The sequence below is a fragment of the Lissotriton vulgaris genome, chromosome 3_1 (assembly GCF_964263255.1).
Source record: "Lissotriton vulgaris chromosome 3_1, aLisVul1.2, whole genome shotgun sequence".
Lineage (NCBI taxonomy): Eukaryota > Metazoa > Chordata > Amphibia > Caudata > Salamandridae > Lissotriton > Lissotriton vulgaris.
This window is the reverse complement of record NC_141689.1, coordinates 372,183,617-372,206,284: the sequence shown is the minus strand read 5'-3', so window position 1 is coordinate 372,206,284 and position 22,668 is coordinate 372,183,617. Positions and strand designations below refer to the sequence as shown.

Sequence of the window (22,668 nt, the reverse complement as noted above, 5' to 3'; positions counted from 1 at the left end):
AATATAATTCAAACTTTAATCAGATTATCACAAAGACAAGCCCATCAGCAGAACTGTCTTCACTTGTTTGCTAATTTATTTGAAGGTGCCGCAGTCTGCATTCCTCAGGTTCACAAGTTCAGAAGAACATGCTCCTCTATCCTCCTCCTCCAGACTCCTATTTCCATCAAAGCAGAGGGCTGGTTTACGCCCAATGAAGAAAGACTCAGCACTTGTGGGGGTGTTGTTCTACCTCTTTGCAGGTGAGTTGACGGGTCTGGGGCCATTGCTGGGAAGCACTAAAAGTGGTTTGTGCCAAATCCGAGGCGGAATTTTTTTTGTGTTTTTGATGACTTGCTTGCCTTTGAGGTGCTCTTAGGGGGGGTTCCGTCTGTTTGTGGGTGAGTTTCATGGTCTGGGAGCACTGCTGGGACACTCTAATCTTGATTGCATTTGCTTTTCAGGAAATCCGTCGTGCCAACCCCGACTTATGGCCTAGCTACGCAGCGCGTTTGGACCGAAGGCCCAGAAATATTGCAAGTATGAGATTTTGCTTTTGGCCTGTTTGGGGGTGTTATGCTTCTTGGCGGGTGGGTTGCCGGGTCTTGGGGCATTCCTGGGAAGGTCTAATACCGGGTAGAAGTGGTTGGGACAAAATCCAGGCCGATTTTTTTTTTGGGCTATTTCTGACATTTTGCTCTATGTAGCGTTTTCGGGGGCCTGTTTGGGGGGCTTCCTGGTGTTTGTGGGTGAGTTTCGTGGTCTGGGAGCACTGCTGGGACAATCTAATCTTGATTGCATTTGCTTTTCAGGAAATCCGTCGTGCCAACCCCGACTTATGGCCTAGCTACGCAGCGCGTTTGGACCGAAGGCCCAGAAATATTGCAAGTATGAGATTTTGCTTTTGGCCTGTTTGGGGGTGTTATGCTTCTTGGCGGGTGGGTTGCCGGGTCTTGGGGCATTCCTGGGAAGGTCTAATACCGGGTAGAAGTGGTTGGGACAAAATCCAGGCCGATTTTTTTTTGGGCTATTTCTGACATTTTGCTCTATGTAGCGTTTTCGGGGGCCTGTTTGGGGGGCTTCCTGGTGTTTGCGGGTGAGTTTCGTGGTGTGGGAGCACTGCTGGCTATATATACTTTACTTTGCAAGAGGTTTGAAGCAAATCCATGGTGGCTGAGGGGACTTAGGGCCTAGCTGCAGAGCGCGCGCGGAGTGATTTGGGAAATTTGTGAAAAAGTGACTAAGTCCCCATTTTTGTACTTTTGCTCTTTGGCTGTTTGGGGGTCTTCTACTCGTTTTCTCCTGGGTTGACGGCTCTGGGGCCATTGCTGGGAAGCTCTAATACCGGATAAAAGTGTTTTGGACCAAATCCCAGGCGGAATTTTTTTTGTGTTTTTGATGACTTGCTTGCCTTTGAGGTGCTCTTAGGGGGGGGTTCCGTCTGTTTGCGGGTGAGTTTCGTGGTCTGGGAGCACTGCTGGGACACTCTAATCTTGATTGCATTTGCTTTTCAGGAAATCCGTCGTGCCAACCCCGACTTATGGCCTAGCTACGCAGCGCGTTTGGACCGAAGGCCCAGAAATATTGCAAGTATGAGATTTTGCTTTTGGCCTGTTTGGGGGTGTTATGCTTCTTGGCGGGTGGGTTGCCGGGTCTTGGGGCATTCCTGGGAAGGTCTAATACCGGGTAGAAGTGGTTGGGACAAAATCCGCGCGGAAAAGCCTTTAGTTTTGGCACTTTTTGTAACTTAGGGTTCGTTAGGGTTAGCCCTAGCAGCAGGATTGCATGTGTATCGGGGTGTTCTAGATTTTTCAAACTGAGTTCTGGGGTCTTAGAGCACTCGTGAGAATGTGTAATTTTGGTTGCAAGTCATTTGAACAAAATCCATGGTGGGAAAGGGGGGATTTGGCATAGTTAAAGAAAGCCTTTGCCACTATTCTTAACTTAGGGTTCGTTAGGGTTAGCAGTATTTCTATTGCATGTGTTTGAGTGGGGGGGATTTCGAGTCTTGGAGCGATGCTGGCTATGGCTACTTTTGCTTGGTTGCTTGCAAGTGGTTTGAATACAATCCACGGGGGGTAATGGGTAATTAGGGTACTTCGGCCTACTTTTACTTTCAAAGTAAGTTTTGTCTCCAGTTTTCTGCTAGGCCTCGTTTTTTGGGTGGGAGCACTGCTAGGAAGATCTATTTTTGTTCTAAAACACAGTTTACAGTACACCTAGCTTGAGGGGCAAGATCCGCTACATTAATTTGCCCATACTTACTTATCCTTCAAAAGGTGACTCAGAGTACGCACTTTCAAAAACATTGTACTGTCTGTCTACTAGGAAAAACAAATTGTGACTTTTTGCACTCCACAGCCTACATACCTTATATTTATTTATCAGTGGTGTTGTAATATTATATCACTTCCTGTTTTTCGTTGAATAATTACAGGCCGGGTTTCAGTCTCTGCAATGGGGAAAAAAGGATGGAGTCAGGCTTCACAGTAGCGAGCCACAATTCAGCATCAGGCAGGCAGTGGACAGGGTGTCTTCTGGTGACCAACATCGGTGGACGAAGCGTCGGCTGCAATGGAGGAGTGCCGCTAATAGGAGGATTTTTTTTCTGCGGGCAACTTACTTACCACTTCCAACAGGACCACTACAACCACATAGATACAGTATCCCTTGCCTTTTTCTCTGACTGTGACTGCATTTCTTTGCTCTCTCTCGGCTTCTACATTGATCCCTTAACACATCACTTAGTCCACTCCACTATCTGCACCACACATAGTCATTTGTAAGTGCTCCTACGTAATTCGCAAGTCGCAGCACGCCCCAGGCCGTAGAGGACTGGGATGGCCCCAATGATGAAGCATGTCACCAAGGGGCAACCCTGGTGAGTGAGGGGACACCTAGAAAAAAAGCAATTTCTCCTTTTCTATCTACTATACCTTCTGTCAGGTTACGCAGCCCCTAAGCGCCTACCGTACTATGAAACTACATTTCCCATGAGTAGGCGGGAGACTTGCAGACTATTTAGTGAGACTATATGAGAGTACCCTTGTATGTTAGGACATCACTTCACTGATGCCTGTCTTGTCTTCTCTTACAGGTATCCTTTCCCTGCTGACCCTACCTTTACCCATCCCACATTTTTTATTTTAGTTTGTTATTTTTCTCCCTCGCCTAATGCCTCGAACACCCTGTGTTTACACTTCTGGGTGTTGGTGACATTTGGAGGTGGAACCATATTTGCATCGACTGGATCACGGGGAGTAAACGTGACACCTTCCAGACCAACCCCATTGAGTGTTGTTGTGAATGGATTTATAGTGACCAGCAAGGCTCTCGGGTATCTGGCTACAGAGACCTTATGTTGAATATAGTTATCAATAATTCCACACAGGCCCTGTACTGTCGCATTCTTTCTTTCCACAGTTGTCGATGATATATTCTTACTCTGCTTGACAAAGAACCATTGCTAATGTGAAAGAACTTCAACCGAATTAGTAGTTATACTTTACCATTTGTTAGGCTACAATGTGGCACTGCTCTACTGTACTTCTGTCACCTGCTATATTCTCAGTTGTACCGTTGAATTGCTCAGGAGGACAAACCAGATTTCATTTTCTTTTTTTTCATAGGCATGCAACTGCCACTGTGTCACACCACTACTACCACCGCTATGAGGAAATTTTATCCGACCAAGATTGCCAACGTTATTCGGTGTTTCCCGTGGAGCCAGCCCTGGGCCTAGCCCTACTTTCAAACACAAATTACAGGTAAGATAAGCGTTTGGTGGTTTGGGGGTATAATGGAGTATTAGTACGAGAGACGAGAGCCTGAAGGTAGTACTACTAAAGTCCTAGGACTCTTGGATTCACTTCACTTAGTCTGTGAGAGGCACTTAGTGTTGAAAACATTTGGGCATTTACACTTAAAGGAAGAAAATGGAACTAAACTTTCAGGAAAACAGTCAACGTTAAACCCCCACCCACCAGGCAAGCAGTAAAAAACAGGTATGCTCAGATAAAGTTTGAAAAAGTATATTTATATCCCTAACAAAATAATCTCCCGCAAGACCCTCCCTAACCCCAACGATTGTCCTTCAAAAGTCCCCAAAAACCCAACTCCCAATTCCCACCCCCCAAAAGTCTCTAAAAAAGGGGCAAGGGACACTATGGGTGGATGCTGTTAACTTTTTGGGCCAGGGCATCATGCTCCTCGCGGAGCAAGGCGAGCTCCTGCTGAAGGCGGGACACCATCAGGGTAGTGCGGCGCAGGCGTGCCTTCACTGCCTTGCAGGTGCAAGGCCTGTGAGAAGCAGCTGTTGGCCTTGCTGCTCGGCGGTGGCGTTTGCCTTTGGCAGCCCGGCTCAGTCTCGGTGGACCACTGTGCTGGGTCACGGTGGCAGCCGGTGAGGCCACGGAGGACGACGTTGTCGTTGTTGTCGACCGCACACTTTCCTCGTCCTCCAGGGCCACCAGCCGCCGATATTCCGCAACAGTGGCCTCGATTCTCCGTTGCCGGGCCGCTCTAGCCAGCTCCTTCCTCCTTGTTCGTTTGGAAGGAGAACCTATATGAAGAAAGAAAGACATAGTCTGTAACCAATGCTCTTTAAGATTAACTCAATCATTCAGCAGAAATGTGTGCTGCAGTACAACTAGCAACTTGCAAGCGCATTACATAACTATTGAGGCCAGTATCTATCTAACCTCACACTTCTTCATCCTTGCTCTAACATTAGTGGGAGTTTAAGGAACAAATTCTATGAGCACTGTGGACTTCCATTGGAGTCGACTATGAAAGTACACCAGTCTTATTCTTCTTCTTGTCTCTTGTTTTGGAAAATTGGTACGTTATTTTCTGCAAGCCGGCATAATGCCAGCGCGGTAAACTTGCACCCGAGAAAAAGAGACGCACGCCATGAGGAGTGACCTAGACTTGCGTTGCCGTTGCGTTACTGTACCCGTCCAGTACATGCAGGTGGTGAATCTCTTACTTTTCTATTACGGGTGGCACTGAGAATACTCTGTTACAACTCAAGGGCTACTGCTTAATTAATTTAACTTTCACCCTACAGTGGAAATGAGTACTAGAAATGGAAAATTGAAGAAGATAAATAATCTGATTATCTATCACTTCACATGGGATGTTTTTGCTTACATATGGGATGACTTTAGGTGCTTTGCTTTTTATTGAGTGACAGGCAGTGATACATCCACACATGAATGACTGAGTACTACTAAACTTATTAAGAGAGGTAGGGAGTGGCCACCATAATAACCGGATCTATGCAGTGCTTGCAATACAAACTACTGCTACTACTTATGGTAGTATTTGGACAAAATTAAAAGTTCTTTTCCTTGCCTTTCCTACACTGGAACGGACGTGCGGGTGCAGTGTTACATGCTCTTCAAAGTTACACTTAGTTCATCCACTGACCATCTACTCTCTCTAGATCATGGGTACTCACAAACTTTCTCTCAGGGGCTACATTTACAGTGTAGTTTGTGGCCGAGGGCCGCACTGGTGGGGGCGGAGTCAGAGGGGGCGGGGCTAAAGCAAAACGATAACTTGTGACCATGAGGTTGCACACAGGTCCCTGCAGCAGATGCCCTCATCCACTGAGCCACCAGACCCAGCATTTACATACATCTCTCTCCCTCCTGCTGTCCCTCCTGCCCTCCCTCCATCTCTCTCTCCCTCCTGCCCTCCCTCTCCCTCTGTCATCTCACTGTGTGTGTGTCTATCTGTGTCAGCCTTCAGCCCGGGTTGAGACCGCTTCCTCAACGCGCACACACAGACAACAACACCAAAGTACTTAACAGGTCTTTAAAAGACCATTAACATATTATTGAGGCTTTGTTTGTTTTAGCGCCCCTGCTTCTCCACCCTGACAATCACTGCTTGCCCGGCCCCACAGAGCAGAGGCTTTGTTCTATTTCACCTCTTTGTGGCCTTGCATCTCCACTCTGCTCTGTGGGGGCCGGGGGAGCAGTGATTGTCAGAGTGGAGATGCAGGGGCGCTAACAGGTGAAATACAAAAAAGCCTCTGCTCTGTGGGGGCCGGGGGAGCAGTGATTGTCTGCAAGGTCTGCGCACCGCCAAGGAAGGCTTGCCGGGCCACCACCGGCCCGCGGGCCGTACTATGAGTACCCCTGCTCTAGATACACATATGCTATCTAAGAGTCAGATAGTAGCATGATCCAGGTATATGGACACATACAGTTTCTGTGTCACCCACCCAGGCTGTTGTCCTTCCACCCATCATTGCTTCATCATTCACCCAGCCATGCATCTCATATTCTTGCCTTCCCAGCTAGTCTTCAATCTCAATAAGTAAGGAATATATAAGAGCTTACCTCTGGCCGCCACCACCGTCTCAACTCTCACAGCCGCCGCCGCCGCCTCCTCCCCTGATGATGAATTGCCCTCCGCCTCCGTGTCGAGCACCACCACCACACAGGCCCCGCCACCAGATGTTCCACCTACAAAGTACATTTAAGAATCTTAGAATAAAGCACTCACTAGTATTTGGTCTAGGAATGAAGACATGTGAAAACAATGTAATTTGTGACTGTCTACGTTAAAGTTAAAAAAAATGTCCCTTTTTCCAGGGAAGGTTGTCTTGCTGCACTTTTTGGCACAACTGATGAAGGCTGATTTTTTAACACGCACCATTTTTCTCCACACAGACAGAAGATGGACTTCTAACAACAAGATCAAGTTGAAACCAGGTGAGAGCTCGGCTCGACCACAAGAAATGTCTTCAATTAATCGTCAGCACTAACCACTTTTCCATTATCAGTTAAACGTTTAGTTTTATTATGACTTCATTTTAATAAATGTGTTTACATTTAATAAAGCTTTTAAATTTAAATACAATCTGTGTTTTTTGGTCCTCCAGACTAGAGTGACTGAACGAAAGGTTTTGCAATTTTTGCAAGCATGAGTCCAGATAGAACACTTCAAAAGACATTATGGACAATCCCAGAGGACTGCACTAAGTTGATAGAGCTATTGCTGACTAGAATCATGGGAGTTTCGCCAACCGTGCAATCTTAGTTAGCTACACAGACAGACTAATAAGAATAATCTAGTAATACCACAGGGAGTCATAGTAGAGGCAGGATAAGAATTTAGATACAGTCTACAAGAAGAGCAAAGACAATTTTGAAAAAATTCAAATGAGGAACGCTAGGAAAAATAGGTACTAGTCTAAAATGAAAACTTACTGGGGCCAGCAGAGGAGCCCTCGCCTGCCCGATCCTGGCCCTGTTGATGAACAGCATCCGCCGCCTGCTGCTCCTGTGTCCTCCTCTCGCCCCTGGGGGGAGCTGACGACGTACAACATGAAAGAAAGAACAGAAAACATGGATGATTGTTGCTTGTCAATGTCAACCAAATCAAACATTTCAAAAGAACAATAACAAAATATTTCCGCGAAATTATATTGATTATGGTTACTTTTTATTTATTTGCGGACCTGTGACTTCGAAAGTCACGTAACTCACTAAACAAAGTACTGAAACGTTCACCTAGGACTGGCAGGCAGCAGTCCGCAGGCAAGACGCAAAGTGACAGACAAACTCCATTGTGATTTCAGTCAGATCAGTGACAACACTAACAGTTGCCTGCTACATTACCAGTCATTTAAATAGTCAAACTATCAATCCACCGCCACTATTTTTCTTATTGTCAGGGTTACAAAGGAAGGGGCAGATTTAAGCCCTTGCGGCTCTTTTGCGCCGTTCTTGCGTGACTTTTGTGACGCAGCAGCTAAACAAAAAAGGGCGCCATGGTGCGGCGTATAATATTATAACAACGTGACGCATTTGGGAGATGCATCCCGTTATAAAGCCCTGCGCCATCAGGGGGCGTTCCGGCGCAAGGGAGGGCATTCCTGCGCTGGAACACATCCTAATAGTGGCTGAGGGAAATCTACAAAATATCAATCAGTCACCTTTAGGACAATGATGCGTCACACAAACCCTGCACCTGCTTGAAGCAGACGTACGGCTTGACCCAGCATTGGGGAGATAGGGTACCCCAGAGCATTGATGGAGCTGCGCCATCGTTGCGACGCAACTCCAGCAGTAAAGCTTCGGTGACGTTTTGGGCCCATGGGGAGCCGCATTGCAAATACGGCGCACCATGTTTGGTGGTGGTAGCGGGCCGCACAATTAATGGCGCATCCCTGCTACTTTGCAGGGATGCGACGGTAATTGCAATTCTGCCCCTTAGGGGCATACTTACTTACGCGTTCTGGCGCATCTCCAGAGATGCGCCAGATCAAATGCGTCACGCAAAACTACCCTTGCGACACGGCAGATGTGCCTCATTTACAATGCGGCGCGCCCTGGCGCAAGGGTAGGCACTTGCGTGACGCATCTCGTCACGTAAGAGCGGCGCATCGCTGGAGTCACGTCGCCAACGCAATGCAACTCCAGTAATGCTCAGGGCCACCCAATACTTTACATGCTGTGTCAGTCCTTTCGCCTGCTTCGAGCAGACATAAGGAATTGAATTGACGTAGCAGCGTCGCAGAAGTGCCTGCGTTAAATCTTGTAGATTTCACGCAGGCAATTTTGCGAGGCGCACAGCCGCTGGACCGCCCACCCTGCGTACTAGGAACGCACCCATTGTGGTGCAGGCCCATGGCTTTATAACGTGACGCATCTCCCTAGATGCGTCATGCTGTAAATGACTTGCAGGGATGCGGCACGTTTACGCCGCTGTTGCGTCACGCAAGGCAACGTAAACGTGGCGCAAGGGGCTTGTAAATGTAATCTGCCCCCTAGTGTCTAGCATTACGCAGTTCTGTTAAGTACACTCATACATAATAGTTACTCAGGCCAATGAGACCACGAAATAGAAAACAAATAAGCATAGTAGCAACCCCACTGAGAAGGAGAGCAGTGCACCTGAAATGCACAGAAGATTTTGAAATATAATTTAACTACAATGTAATCGTCATCAGCGGCATTATTGGCTTGCTCCATGTAAAAAACAAATATTTGCAATACAACAACACAGAGCAGGAGAAAACATCATAGTAGTGAGTGATTAAATGCCAATGGCTACTACTACTCACCAAGGCCGGGGATCTCCAAGCCGAGCTGGTCCAGCAGGTCGCGCTCGCGGTCCAGGAGGTCCGTCCAGCGATGGGTGACCTGGCTGTAGGTGCGCTGGACCCCGTAGAGGTGGGATATGGCCCAGCACACCTTCTCCCACCGCTTCCGGCGCTCCCGCATGTTATAGCCGCCGGCCGCGATCCTGCCGCCTCCCGCGATGGTCCTGGGCAGGCGGCGCTGGACGAAGTAGACCAGCGCGCCCACTTCCTCCGGGCTGAATATCTCCCGGCGCGTCACCTGCTCCCCCCTCGATCTCACGCCTGCTGTCCTGCCACTGGGTCCAGCACTACTCCCCGCCGCCGCTGCGGCCCTCAAGTGCCTGGGCAGCTTCACGGCGCCTGGCTTGACCATGGTCTGGGCAGGTAAGGTAGGAAGAAGTAGAAAATTAAGAAAGAATAGGATAGGGAAGAAGAAAAGAAAAGAGTTTACAAAAGTAGTTTAAAAGTAAAGAAAAATAGCAGAAAAGACAAAAATATACAGCTAGGAAAAGAGAGGGATAGATAAGAAGCAAAATCGTAAAAAAAAAACTGAAAACAAGCAAAGGATGGCAAAGATATCAAGAGGATTAAACACCATGCCCAGACACAGGAAATGAATGAAAAACAAGATGGCCGGCGCCCGTTTCCGAGCGCGAAAGTCAGTTCGCGCGAGATTTTCCTCGCGATCTCGTGCGAACCTCTAGATTTCCCGCGCGATCTCGTGCGAACCTCTACTCGCAATGCGCTTACTGCGCGAGATTATACATAGCGGGCGGAAACGGAAATACGTCACGCAAACAAAATGGCCGCGCCCGTACTCGACCTTGGGGTAAATTCGCGTGTTGCGCTGCAAGCGGCTCGCGAATACTGCAAAAAAACTCGCGAAACAACAAGCCGCAAAAAAATAAAATGCTCATTCGCACGAATTGGCGGCTTCCGCGGTCGGTTTCGCACGACGCCGCGCCCCGCGAATAGCGCGAAAAAAACCGCAAAACGATTTCAGCAAAAGCAAAAGCAATGAGCAGGTGCAAAAGGTCAACCTCATGATTTGTAACGATTCTTTGTATTGCTTCCTGAGGGGGCCCTCCAGAATTCGGTTGCCTGCTTGCAACTATTGTGTGACCCTGCTCTGACCTTAACTGTATGCCACAAAGGTCCTGATTTACAGCTAAAGGAGCAGACAAGCAGGTGCCAGGCTGGAACTTTAAATTCTTTCAGTGACACATTAATTAGCCCCTAATTCATTATTGTCAGTTGGGGCAGGGCAGGTGTTGTAACTAATTTTGCAACAATGAAAGCACTTAGCAAGTGCAAAAGATCACTAATCAGGGCGCACTAAGGAAGCAGGTGCCAGCTAAAAAAATATTCTGTGACACATTAATCAGCCCCAAATTAATTCAGGTCACTTGAGGCAGGGAAGGTGTGCTTTGCTTTGCCGAAAATAATGTACACTGGACAACCAGAGGGTGTGGTGATGAAACAGAGGGTGGCATGGGTGGGCCAGAGGGTGGCATGAGTAGTCAGAGAGTGGCAGTGGTGACAGAGAGTGGCAGTGATGAAGAAGAGTGTCCCAAACAGGCTGGACATGTAGAAACAACAAGTTCGCAAAACTTGCGACCCGACAGGTAAGTTCGCAAATTGCGAAATTGTAAAAACCCTCGCGAACTGGCAGAAACACGGGCGAACACAAAAAAAAAAAAAAATCCGCAAATTCGCGGGAATTCGCGGATTTTGCGGATTGCGAATCCGCAAATCCGCAAAATTCGCGAACGCGAGATCCGCAAAATTCGCCCATGCTTAGTAGGGAGGTAGATCATCAAGTTCATGTACATAGCAAAAGACAAATTACGTATAGTACAGGTATGAGGTAGCACGGCCTAGTTGGAGCATAGGCCATCAAAACGCTGTGAATAATACCGAAATCGATAAAAAACTGATATGAGGTAGCAAGGATCTAAGCACTTTAGACTAATATAAGTCCAGACACACGTACATAGGAATATATAGGCTGTATCATAACAGAATACTGATAATACTGTTCGCAATGTAAATCAAACGAATTGTTCAAGTGTATTTAGCCATAAGGATACTTTTCACTTCTTTCTTAAAAAGAAGGGAGGAAGAGATGAGCCTCGTTTCAGGAGGAAGTGGTTTCCAGATCCTGGGCGCCATTCCAGAGAATGAGCGTTTGTAAGTGTTTTCCTTCCGGAATCTTCGCGGTTTCAACAGAAGATTGTTTGTGCTCCTGGTAGCTCTGGACCCACCGGACATTGTCAACTTATGAGTGAGGTAGCTGGATGATCATTTTTGCACAATTACATTCACAGAATTTGGACAGAATTTAACTTTCTGTTCTACATAATTATTATTGAGGTGTTAACAGATTTCATGAAAACAGTTAAATTCATTTTTTTGGATTAGTATTCAAAGGGCACAGCTTTACAGAATAAAAATAAATAAAAGGGCATCAGGCCACTTTCTGCTAACTATTTATTCTAAAAGATTCAACAATGGTCAGCTAACGTTATAATAGGGGGTAAGAGAGCAAAAAGGGTTAGAGAGGAACTTTGTATCAGAAGACTGAGATGAGCCAGAATCATATCACCTACTTCCATTGAAGAATAATGGGGGTACACTTAGCCTTCCCTTGCTCGGTTCATCAGCCTGCATCCCATCGAAGGCAAGAAGAGCAAACAACCCTATTATATTGCACAAGAACATAATTGTTCAAAACAGATATGTATGCGTGAACCACCTCGAATTAGGCTTTTTTTGGTGCTGAGATTTGCTTAGGAAGCCAAAGATATAAAGATGGGGTTGATATAAAATAACACTTTCAACATATTCGAATATTTTGGGCTCTTCGCACTTATTGTAAACGTTGCAGCTACTATTTGGTTTGTTTCTATTTTAGTTACTACTCATATTGTGTGCATTAGGATAGGATTCTTTTTTATTCTATCATGAAATACTGTTTGTGTACCACTAATCATCCCTATGATATGTCATAAGCTTGATTTTACCTGAAATACATCTCAATCAAGTACTGCTCAGTGGGTTGCGGGATGATTGCAGTCCAACTGGCTTTGTCTTGTTTGGGCACATTGACTAAGTCCTTAGGGCCAGGGTGTACAGAAAGCCCATTTCTGGGCCATGTTCTGGAGGATGCATAAAATTTATCATTTCACCTTCTGTTCTCTCAGGGCACTATTTTCACTAAGGGTAAACTGTATTGCAGGTAGGAGGAGGTATATTTCGTAATGTAAATCTTGTATCTCTAATATACCTGGTTCTACTCTAAATATTAGAATTGTTGCTCAAAACACGGCTGTGCTATTAAGGATATGTAGTCTGCTTTAATGTGCTATTCCCAAAATAGTATGGCTTCTACATTCAAAACATACTCTTCATGCCAAAATGCAGCTAACTTTCTAATAGCCAGATTCATCAAACCAAAATCCGCTCGCAAAGGGCCAGATTCTGAGATTAAGTTCCCCAGACCCACATTTTGGTGTGAAGATATTCCCAGTCATTCAATAGTTCTCTAACCATATTGACAAGTGGGGCCAAAGGCTGAGTTCATTTATTAGGTTAGCCAGGAATATTTGATTTTACTATAAATATACATACAAGATACTTACTTATAGAGGATTTTATCAGCCTTCTTCATCTATTAGTCAATTGTTTTGTCATTCTCTTTTTCCTTCCACCCGCTATATGTCAGTCCACTTCAGCCATTGGTTGGCTTCACTGTGAGAGTCGACATTCTACTCATTGACCGAGAGCGCATCGACACAAAGTATCCCCTTTCAGTAGCAGGGACTGCTTTGCAGTGTGCTTTTGTGAGGCTAAAAAATATTGTTGCTTTTAGTCAATGCTTATTTTTTTTTAATTGACAAGGGTACAGCAGCTGATTAAAAGGAAGGTTCTACAAAACCCATACCATAACTGAACAAGCATTGACTAAGCCAAAAGGCTAACACCTAAAGCCGGTCCTATTGGCTTTGCCAATGCTTGTTACATATGGTTGGTTCCTTTTTATACAATGCTAGTCATCTTCTACCACTTGAGTCCTCCATTACAGTAGAGCAAATATGCAATTTGGTTATTGCAGGTGACTGATGTCATAATTAGACTGCAATATCAAAATTAGAGACATTTTTCTATAGGATTAGCATGTATTGTAAAGTGAATTTGTAATTGTAGACACTAATATGTAAACAGTAGTGGAGGGGGCGCTAGAGGGAGCACATGCAAGATGGCCGCACCACTGTGAGGCTCCAGCAGCCCGGCAGATACAATCCAGCATCATCCTGCTCCTGCATGGACTCTGATCCCAAAAGTGATCAAAATTAAAATTGGAATGTGCCTGGATACAGCGGACACGATTAGTTACAAGCTGTCAGCCACTAACGCTGAAATTACACTGACCCTCTCTAGGCCCCATAGCAGCGTGTGTGCAGAGAATTGAAGCAAACCCATGCGGGCGGTGCTGCGGCCTGTCGCTGTTGGTGGAGAAGCACGCCCTGGCATACGAGAACATCACGGTGGATAGAGAGGGCAGACCTCGGACCCTGAAGGCCTAACAGCGGGGATGATTAGTGAAGGAGCCTGCCGCAAGACAGGATCCCTGTGTACAGAAGTAGCGGCAAGGCCGCTGATCGCTTCAATCGGCCTTAAAACCAAAGTACGTGCATAGGGAGCGGGAGGTAAGAAGAGCAGGCAGCGCTGTGACCTGCTGCTGCTAGGGAGGAAACCCAACTTGGCCTGAAAGAGCAGTGCAACAGAGAGTGGGACTGGACCGCCGTCTCTGAGAGCCTATGGGCTGTGACGGATGGTGGTTACGACCGCCACAAAGCCTAATCCCTGCACACAAGGGGTAGCTGAGGTGCAGCGATTGGCCCCTTAACCCCTTAAGCACTGCCGTCGGCCAATGGTAGTCGCGAGCGCTACCTCCCAAGTGCTGCGCACGACGTTGGCCGATGGGCCAGCGCTCGTTATTCGAACATTCAGCACTGGGTGCTGAACGTTCAAAGCAGCTAAGGTGTTAAATAATTAAGCAAGGCCTCCCCCTGGACCTTGGGAAATGGGCCTATAAAGACATGGGCGCGAGGTGTAGAGCGAAGCCAGACGCGTGGAGCTGGGGCTTGCTGCGATTGAGTGGGGACGCCTACCCTGTCCTGCAAGGAAAGGGTGGGGCTCTGCGGCGATGGGTGGCTGAGATTGCTACTCGACCTGGCCTTTGGGGAAAATTTGCGGTGGTGGAATCCCACTCACATGTCACATATGCTGAGAATTGGAGCCCGTCAACACGCAGGGGAAGAATTGCCTGTACGGAGCCCCCTGTTTCTGGGACTAACGTGCAGTAGTGTGGCTCACTGGTTAGAGGCGGCAGACCCGAGAGCAGAGGACGGCCCGGGACCAGGGTTCGATTCCCGACGCGGCAGGTTTCTGGACCAGGGTCAGCGGACTCGATAATTCTCTCGCCTCGGTGCCCACTCTGATCAGCGATCACACTCGGCAACTCTGGGCATAAGCTTGCCTCATCTGCACTAACGGCCCCACCAGACCGCCGGGGATGCCTGGTCTCACCCTGGAGATACCCATTAAGGGACCATCTCTCAGGGAAGCCAGGAAGGGTTTCGCAGCGGTCGAAGCGCGGAGATACTCCTCCGGGAGTCGATCCTAGCGCTATATAAACTTGCAATTAATTAATTAATTAAGGGATTCAACACTCGGACTCAGCAAACAACTCGGACGATATTTCTGACCCAACCCACCGATAGCACTTCCAGTCGGCACGTGCACTGATCAACGCAACTAACCACACATTCCCTTGTGTGTAAGCAGTACAGACATTGCACCACTTAGTCAGAAAATAACACTGAGCACAACAGCTGGGCATGATGGGCAGGACAGAAACTAAGCAGGCTAAACTGCCAATCGAGCCCCGGAAAACACCTCGAAGCCAAGGTGATAATGAGCAGCAGTCCACTGACCCACCAAGTGATGCTTTACAGCCTACAGAAGATTATCTAAAAGAGCTCCTCATTACCATGAAACATAGCCTCCCCTCAATAGAGATCAAAATTGACACTATGTGCAATCAGATAGACTTCATGCCCAAAAACTGGAGAAGCATGATGCACACATCGGAGAAGCCGAAGGATAAGTCTCTGATCTAGAAGATACCGCGACAGCCAAGGAGTCGCAACTGTTGCAAACTGTCTGTTAAAAGACATAGCTTCCAAGAATGGAGATCATGAAGCGAGCTCAAGGCGCAACAACATACATATTCCTATGGGTGCCAGAAAGCGCCAACACCGGCAAAATGTTAGAATACGTTGCACAGACGCTTTGCAAAGTCTTTGGCACCGACGCATTCTCTGCCCAACTGGTGGTAGAGAGAGTGTATCGCTCTCTAGGTTCCAGGCCACCCCCAGGGGCACCATCCAGGCCCATAATTGCCAAGTTGCTCAATTATAGGGACCGAGACATGGCACTCCAGATGGCAAGAGCTAAACAGCAAATTGTGTATGAGGGACATAACATTGCTTTATACCCTGACTTCATGATTGCTGTCCAAGAGGCCAGGGCATTGGTCAAGAAGAAACTAATAAGTAAAACAGGTAGGGTCCTTTTTACCGGTAGTCTTCTTGAAATGGATTTTCATCACAGAAGCTTGATTTCAAATTGAACATTAAGCGGACCTATTTACTGAGCGTAAGAAATCTGGTTATAGGTTGAGGGGGGTGGAAGCCTCACTCTGGCAACAACAACACGGCCATGCCCAAACAGTAGGAAAGGTCCTGCGTGTCGCATTACTGTGAGATATATTGTTTCCTCATGATAACCCCTGTCGTGCAGGCTGTGACACTTTTAGCCTAACTCTCTCATACTCTGCAGCTCAAAACAAAGATTCAAAAGTAGTTAACTCAGTCTGAAATATTTGGGGGTATCTTTTCTGTAGGTCACCTGCACCTTTCTCATGAGAGCCATACACCTATAAAGCTTCGGTTTCCGTCACATGTGTTCAATTGGAGCTTAGTTAGATGCCCACTGCGGACTAGACTACCTTTCAGTCACTTCATTCTGTGAATCAGGTTTTTCATAGTGTTACTTAATAAATGTGCTGGGATTCCAAGCAGGCCTGTGAGCGGATTCTTTGACAACGGTGTGACATCTTTGTTTCTGAGCAATTATCTTTATAACCAAGTAACACACAAGGACAAAACGGAGCTATATTTAATGTTGCCAGCAGAAACCAGAAGTCAGATGTAGCTCTGGTTTCTAAATTAGCCATGCCCCCTCCCCCCTTCATGGCAGCATCTATTAATTTGAGCATAGGCCATAACGTGGTGCCTTCACACCAAGGCGTATTCCCTGAGTTCTGTCTTTCATCTGGTTGGTGATAACGTGAACAAATATCTCGTCGACTTGGGTTTGCTCTCTACATCCCTTGACCACAATATTTGAAAACAAACCTAGTAAAAGAACTCAAATTGCATTGCAAATTTACATAAACTGGAAGTTATTTCCTGAGTGCCTAACACATGTTTGTAATAAAAACATGGTTGGCATTTATTTGTACTGTGCACCGCTTCCCAGTCCGTATGTCAGTGGCGAGAAGCTAAATCTCTTTTCGGAGAGGATTATTATTGTCAGAATGGGATTCCCTTCAAAGAGCAGAGGCAGATGCCCGGAGCCTGAACCCGAAGGCCTCTGGGACGGGACAGATGTGTACTTTACACAGCTGAACTATCGCTCCGACTTTAGAACAGGCGCTATCTTCCTCATTAATCACATCATGGCCAGAGCTTTGAAGCAGCCGCGAGCTACCACAAGGCACGCACGTGCGTGCGTGCGTGCAATGGGCACGCCTGACCTGACGTCGGAGCGGTCTGGGCCCGGGTGAGGTGTACTTGTGCCCCACAGCCGTTACTCCCGCTGTTTACTGGTGTGTGCATCTCCCTGTGTGCCCGCCGAAGGCAACACAAGCCGAAGGCAAGTACATTCTATCGCTGTGAGAAGGCAGATTTCCATGAATTTTTGCGAAATAGTTTCAGGAACAGGAGCTATATAAATATTAACACGTCAGTAATTTTAACTCGTGCAACAAAATACATAACAAATCCATTTAATCAAGTTTGTTGATTTTGTGAAACGGAAAGATGCCAGAATATCAGAAAAAAACGAAAGGAAATATGTTTAACTCATAAGCATCCGATGTTTGGCTTGTAATTCTTTGACTGAGACTTTAACATAGAAACAGAGATGCTACACCATGAATAACAATTTTTAAAAATATGCAACTCTATTATTATCCCTTACGTAAAAATAATTGGATCAAAGCCATGCATCTTGAACCCCAGACCGATATTTCACAACGGCAGAACGTGTTTTTGTACCTTTTATTAAGCAAACAGCTAAACCAGTGTGAATTAACGTTGATTTTTGTTTTGCCCTGATGCAAATACCATTTACTAAGCAAGTACCCGAACGGATGCCACAGGACAATCTTTGTATTTTTGCACCTATGCACGTTTTTTGTGTTTTATCACTGACGGGGGTCAAACTGGGCGCATGATACTGTGCTCGACTTTACCATACTTTTAAATTTAATGTATAAATACAATATTCCGAACCGGATTAAGCACCAAAATAGCTCTGACTGTCAAATGTTGTCAGGTTAGGGGAGCGAAGCGCTCTAGCCTGACCACTGCAATAGGACTTAAGGGAGGGGGCCCCTGACCCTCCCCTCAAAGAAATGTTTAGAGAGAAGTGCAAGTATTGTGCGTTTTATGGCACATTTTTCATGGTCAAACCTTGTCCAATCATTGAAGGCATAGATGGAGATTGGTTGGAGGTCTGCGTAGTCCAAAGGATGTATAGGTGGCCCGTGAAGAGTGAGTGGATGAATTAATTCAAGAATGGAGGACAATGGATACAGACTTTTAGCTACTTAGACAATGCACTGCCCAGGGTGGGCACTTTGGTTTTCATTTTAGTTTGTACATTAAAACATCACCCTCCGTAATCCTACCACTAATCCTTATAAAACATGCATAGCACAGCCTGGATGTGTTTAACACTGTGCACTGATTTGGCGCCTTAAAGAATTAAACCCAAAGCATTAAGCTTTCATCTAAAACGGTGAGAGTGAATGCGCTAATCATTTAATGGCGGGATTGCACAAAAACCTTGCATCAGTCCAAACTTCGCCTTGAGCATATTGTGTGATCCTAGACAACTCATTTTTTTCACAGTGTCTCCTTTTCCTTACTCATCACGTGAGAGCACAGTGGCCTGAAATACATCATTCTGTACAAAAGCAAAAGTCTATAATGTTACTCCATCTATAGTGACACATAGAAAACGTATAGGGGGAAAAAAGACCGCTTTTCTCTTGATTCGCTTATAGCATCGTCGTCAGTTGTTGTGGGGGTGTGAATTTTCAAAGTTTGTGATGAGAATCTGTCACATCTAACAATTACAAGTCAATGCAATGGTACAATTTAACAAAGTAAACTGAACTGTGTTGCAAATATCACAATATTAAGACATACACTATTAGAATGTTTGAAGAGTCTTTACAAGTATGTACTGGACACCCTGAGCCAAGCAACAGTGGTCCACTATTTCCATTCCCCCAGAGCCTTGAAGGCCAGCACTGCTGGTGGTGACCTGCAACAGATATGAAACCCCCAAATGCAAAAATAAATGGTTTTTTGAAGCACACTTTGAAACCATTTGTTTTGCATTGTTTATTTTAAAGGGCTGGAGGCAGGTAACGTGCTAGACCACTCCCCAGCAGCAAAACCTGTCTCGGCTCTTACCCAGCTAGCCCACAGGGAAACCACCCAGTTTCTGGAACAGCTATTCCTATACTAGGTGAACAAAGAAAGCATTCCCACATGGTAGCAGGTCCCTGCAGATGCAACTCGTTAAGTCCTCTCAAAGTCTAGCCTGTGCTGAGCTAGGTTTAGGGGCCCCTGCACAAAGATTTGTGCCTTTTCCTCCAAACTCTGCTTCTGTTGCATCCGCCATCTAAGAAGGGAAGGGCTGCCAGATGTTCTGGGGCCACAACCTCTGGGGGCTTTCACCAATTGTAATTATCTGGCGTTAGCTTTTCAAGTGCTGACATGCACCGCAAATGCGAACTATGTATCTCCCCTACCATCAGCTTCGATCAAATCCAAAAATATGGTCTCTCCATTCCAAAAACTGTGCAAGCAGCCAGAAGACCCCATGTCATGTGTGACACTTTAATCCAGGTCTGGATCTTTTGTTAACAGCGTTGACGCTGTGGAGATCGTATGAAAATTAACGGTGTTCCAGTTGAGTACCATTGGTATTTAAATATGTCAGGGTTTTGTCCTACAGTGTGCAGTCACACTGTTGGAAATTGTAGGTCACCTTAGGCTGTAGATACAACGTTCTTCTAACAAGAGATTATTGCAGCGCATCAAGGGTTAGGATTAGTTTACCAACCCTTAACTTTCAAAGACCAGGTCATCCCCAATCAAACGTTGGCACGAAAAGGCCTTTATAAGCCACTTCAATTTCTATGGATCTAATTTAGAAAAATATAAATTCAGATCAGGCACAACATACAGGCTTATCTATTTGGAAATGCCCACCAAATGTGGGCATACATAGCAAGTCAGCAACAGGACCACCAACTTGTGTTCGCTTGAGGTAGCTGCCACTAATACAAGCCAAAGGAAATGAAAATAAAGTTGAGAACGAGAATTGTTGTGCATACATAGGCACAATGGTAAACAAGTAAATCTATTTCTCTAATACAAGGGAGACATTGGGCAAATGCATTTATTTATAGCTAATATTCTTCAAGATGCTAGGTTATTTCCCATCCAGGTTGCCAATGCAATACTGAGTGCATTTATTTTGAAAATATGGAGGCTTTGGTTTCACGAATGCAAGAATTTTCCATGATAATCTGCTGAAATTTGGGAATTTTTAAATAAGGATTCCAGGAAAGGATTTTCCATGATAATCTGCTGAAACTCTGGAATTTTTAACTAAGGAATTCAGGAAACGGATTTTCCTCACAGTTAGAATTTCTGTCATGATTCCAATTGTGCCAATGTTCAACAAATGGAAATGTGTCATATGGTCCAGGGACAATTACAAAGAGTAGAGGTCTTTTTTAAGCAATTTCATGCCGCTGAAATTTGTGAGTGGCTATCCACCTCCGTCTATCAGATTGGCCAGAAACTACAGAAACCTTTGCTCACATAAGGCATCTACAACCAAAGCAGCATGAACAATTATATAGACTGTCAACATAATGTTCAACAAGACAAAGGATGGCATGAATGCCCACCTAAGGGTGCTACCTTTGCATTCAGTCAGCACATCAGGTGTCAATGCACCACATGTAAGCTTTACCACATTTAAATTAGGAATCTCTAAAATTGCATCAGACATTATTTTGCAGGTAATAAATAGGTAAGTGCGATTTAGAAAATAAAACGAAATGTACTTCAGCTTTTATTTAAAAAAAAAAACACCAACACACACACAAACATCATACACATACAACACACATACACACACATCTGAAAAATATAGTACACAGATTAGTTCAATGTAAAATACAAACCACATTTGAAATGTTTACTTAAAAAATATACATTAAAGTAATTTGAAAGCAAAACTAAAAGTAGACTAGGGATAATAAAGTTGGGAACAATGAAAAATAGTGGAATACATTACATAATCCTGATCTTCCCATCTCCTCAGCAAGAAAGAGTCTGCACGCAGGAGACAGTATCCTGTGCAAATGTATATTTTAGCAGAATAGGTGAACAAAACAATGCGTTTCGGCTTGCTCCCAAACCTTGGTCACGATGTAGGACGCCATCATGAAATCTTTAAAAAAACAGGCCCATAATGTGGCTACGTGAACATAAACACTAGAAAACATACTACTTCTAAGTCTAATTACCCCCAATAATAATGTCTTTGGGGCTACCTGCATCAAACGCTGTACTCTCATTGATGATATTTGTCTGTCAAAGAGCTGACTATATGCCAGTCCTCATACTCCGACAATGTCCATGCTCTTATTGCAATGATCTCACAATCTGACTTCAATTTGTGGATTTTAAATGATTTTAAAGGACATACCCCATGTCACCTGCATTGTCAAGATTTCAGTATAACGTGATTTTAACTTGATGGTTTATAAAGATCTATTGTTTGTCTCTTTATATATGATGGAATTGTAAAGATTGTAATCATACACCAAACATACCACACTGAACACATTTTACTTCCTCCACTCTCCATGAAGAAAATGTCCTCAAAATTAAGAATTCTATATAAATCTCAATTGTTGCTTGACATACTTTTCTTAAATGAGGTTCCATTCATTAGTGATTACTTAAACCATGAATGTAACTAGATGATGGATTGATGTGACAGATCATCAACAAATCTTCATTTTAGCCCACTTCGGCATTATTGGTTAATGTGTTTTGAACCATATCGTCCCATCTCTAGTTTAGTGATGAAAATTCTCTAATCAGATTACATAATGAACTCTGATCTGATTGTTTTGAAATAATTAAGATTTATATAGAAATCTTAATTTTGAGTACCTTTTCTTTGTGGAGAATGGAGGAAGTAGTATTACCCTATTTTGGGACCATCATCTGCTGAATACAGACACTTGGGTAAGGATGACACCACCTCAGTAACGTGGAATATACTTCCAGACCCAGGGCTCAAGCAGGGTTGTGTACTTGCTTCACTTCCTTTTAACCTTTATGCATCTCACTTATTATCTACTCTAATGAAAACAAGAGTTTTTTTTCCACCATTAGATCCTGTACAGATACCTGACCTCAAGTATACAGCCGATATTGTACTTATTAACCACACTTCCCATCGAATTTCAATGGAGACCCACAATCATCCATAGATATAATGAAGAAAATGATCAAAACTGAATCTGAACAAAACAAAGATTGAGCATTTTGGTAAATTCAAATATACTTAATTAGCAGGGATTGGAGGAGAGCGGATTACAGAAACAGAGTGATATTTGAATACGGGGTTTGGCCTGAACAACATTTTTGTGATCGCGGTTAATTTTTTTGCAATTCAGGATCATGCAAGGTTTTTGGAATTTTAACTAAGGAATGATATATTAATTTGAATAATCCAAAGGGTTAATCTGTCGTAGAAGATTAAGTTTATTCAAGCAATTACCTATGGTTCATCCAGATGTGGGGGATATTGGATACAGATCACGAAAAAATTTGTCTTTTAGGCTTCCAAACAGTCCCTATTAGTCAACTAAGACTTAAATATGTTGTGCTAAATCTATGATAGCTGGTCTCCAGTTTATAAACATTGTTTAAGAATGAAAAATTCAGCGACTGGGTCTTTAGAAACGTAATCTGGTAAGAGCGATGTGAAAAACTGAAAATATATACTGGCAGTGGCATTTCAAACTAGCACAAAAGTACTTAGGGCCTGATTTACAAGATGGGTCACTTTGACACAAATGGGACAGATACCCGGTCCGCCACATTACACGTCCATTATAAACTATGGCA

General features: G+C 44.8%; 2 protein-coding genes across 6 annotated transcripts in view; both read right to left on the bottom strand.

The window, feature by feature from the left end:
• The window catches only part of GHR (growth hormone receptor), a 1,047,683-nt gene that overhangs the window by 797,006 nt on the left and 228,009 nt on the right, over positions 1–22,668 (bottom strand). The window lies entirely within an intron of this gene.
• LOC147726470 (uncharacterized) lies at positions 3,591–6,468 on the bottom strand. The gene is made up of 2 exons (XM_086963470.1): positions 6,330–6,468; positions 3,591–4,540 (listed from the first exon to the last, which is right to left on the bottom strand). The coding sequence occupies exons 1-2, from the start codon at positions 6,466–6,468 to the stop codon at positions 4,143–4,145; spliced, it is 537 nt and encodes a 178-aa protein (XP_086819596.1). The 3' UTR covers positions 3,591–4,142.

Bases quoted from the DNA above. Each gene is read 5' to 3' on its own strand.
- LOC147726470 (XM_086963470.1), bottom strand. From the start codon at position 6,468: ATGTACTTTGTAGGTGGAACATCTGGTGGCGGGGCCTGTGTGGTGGTG. The intron at 4,541-6,329 runs GTAAGCTCTTAT...TTCTTCATATAG, and splicing joins GACGGTGGTGGCGGCCAGAG to GTTCTCCTTCCAAACGAACA.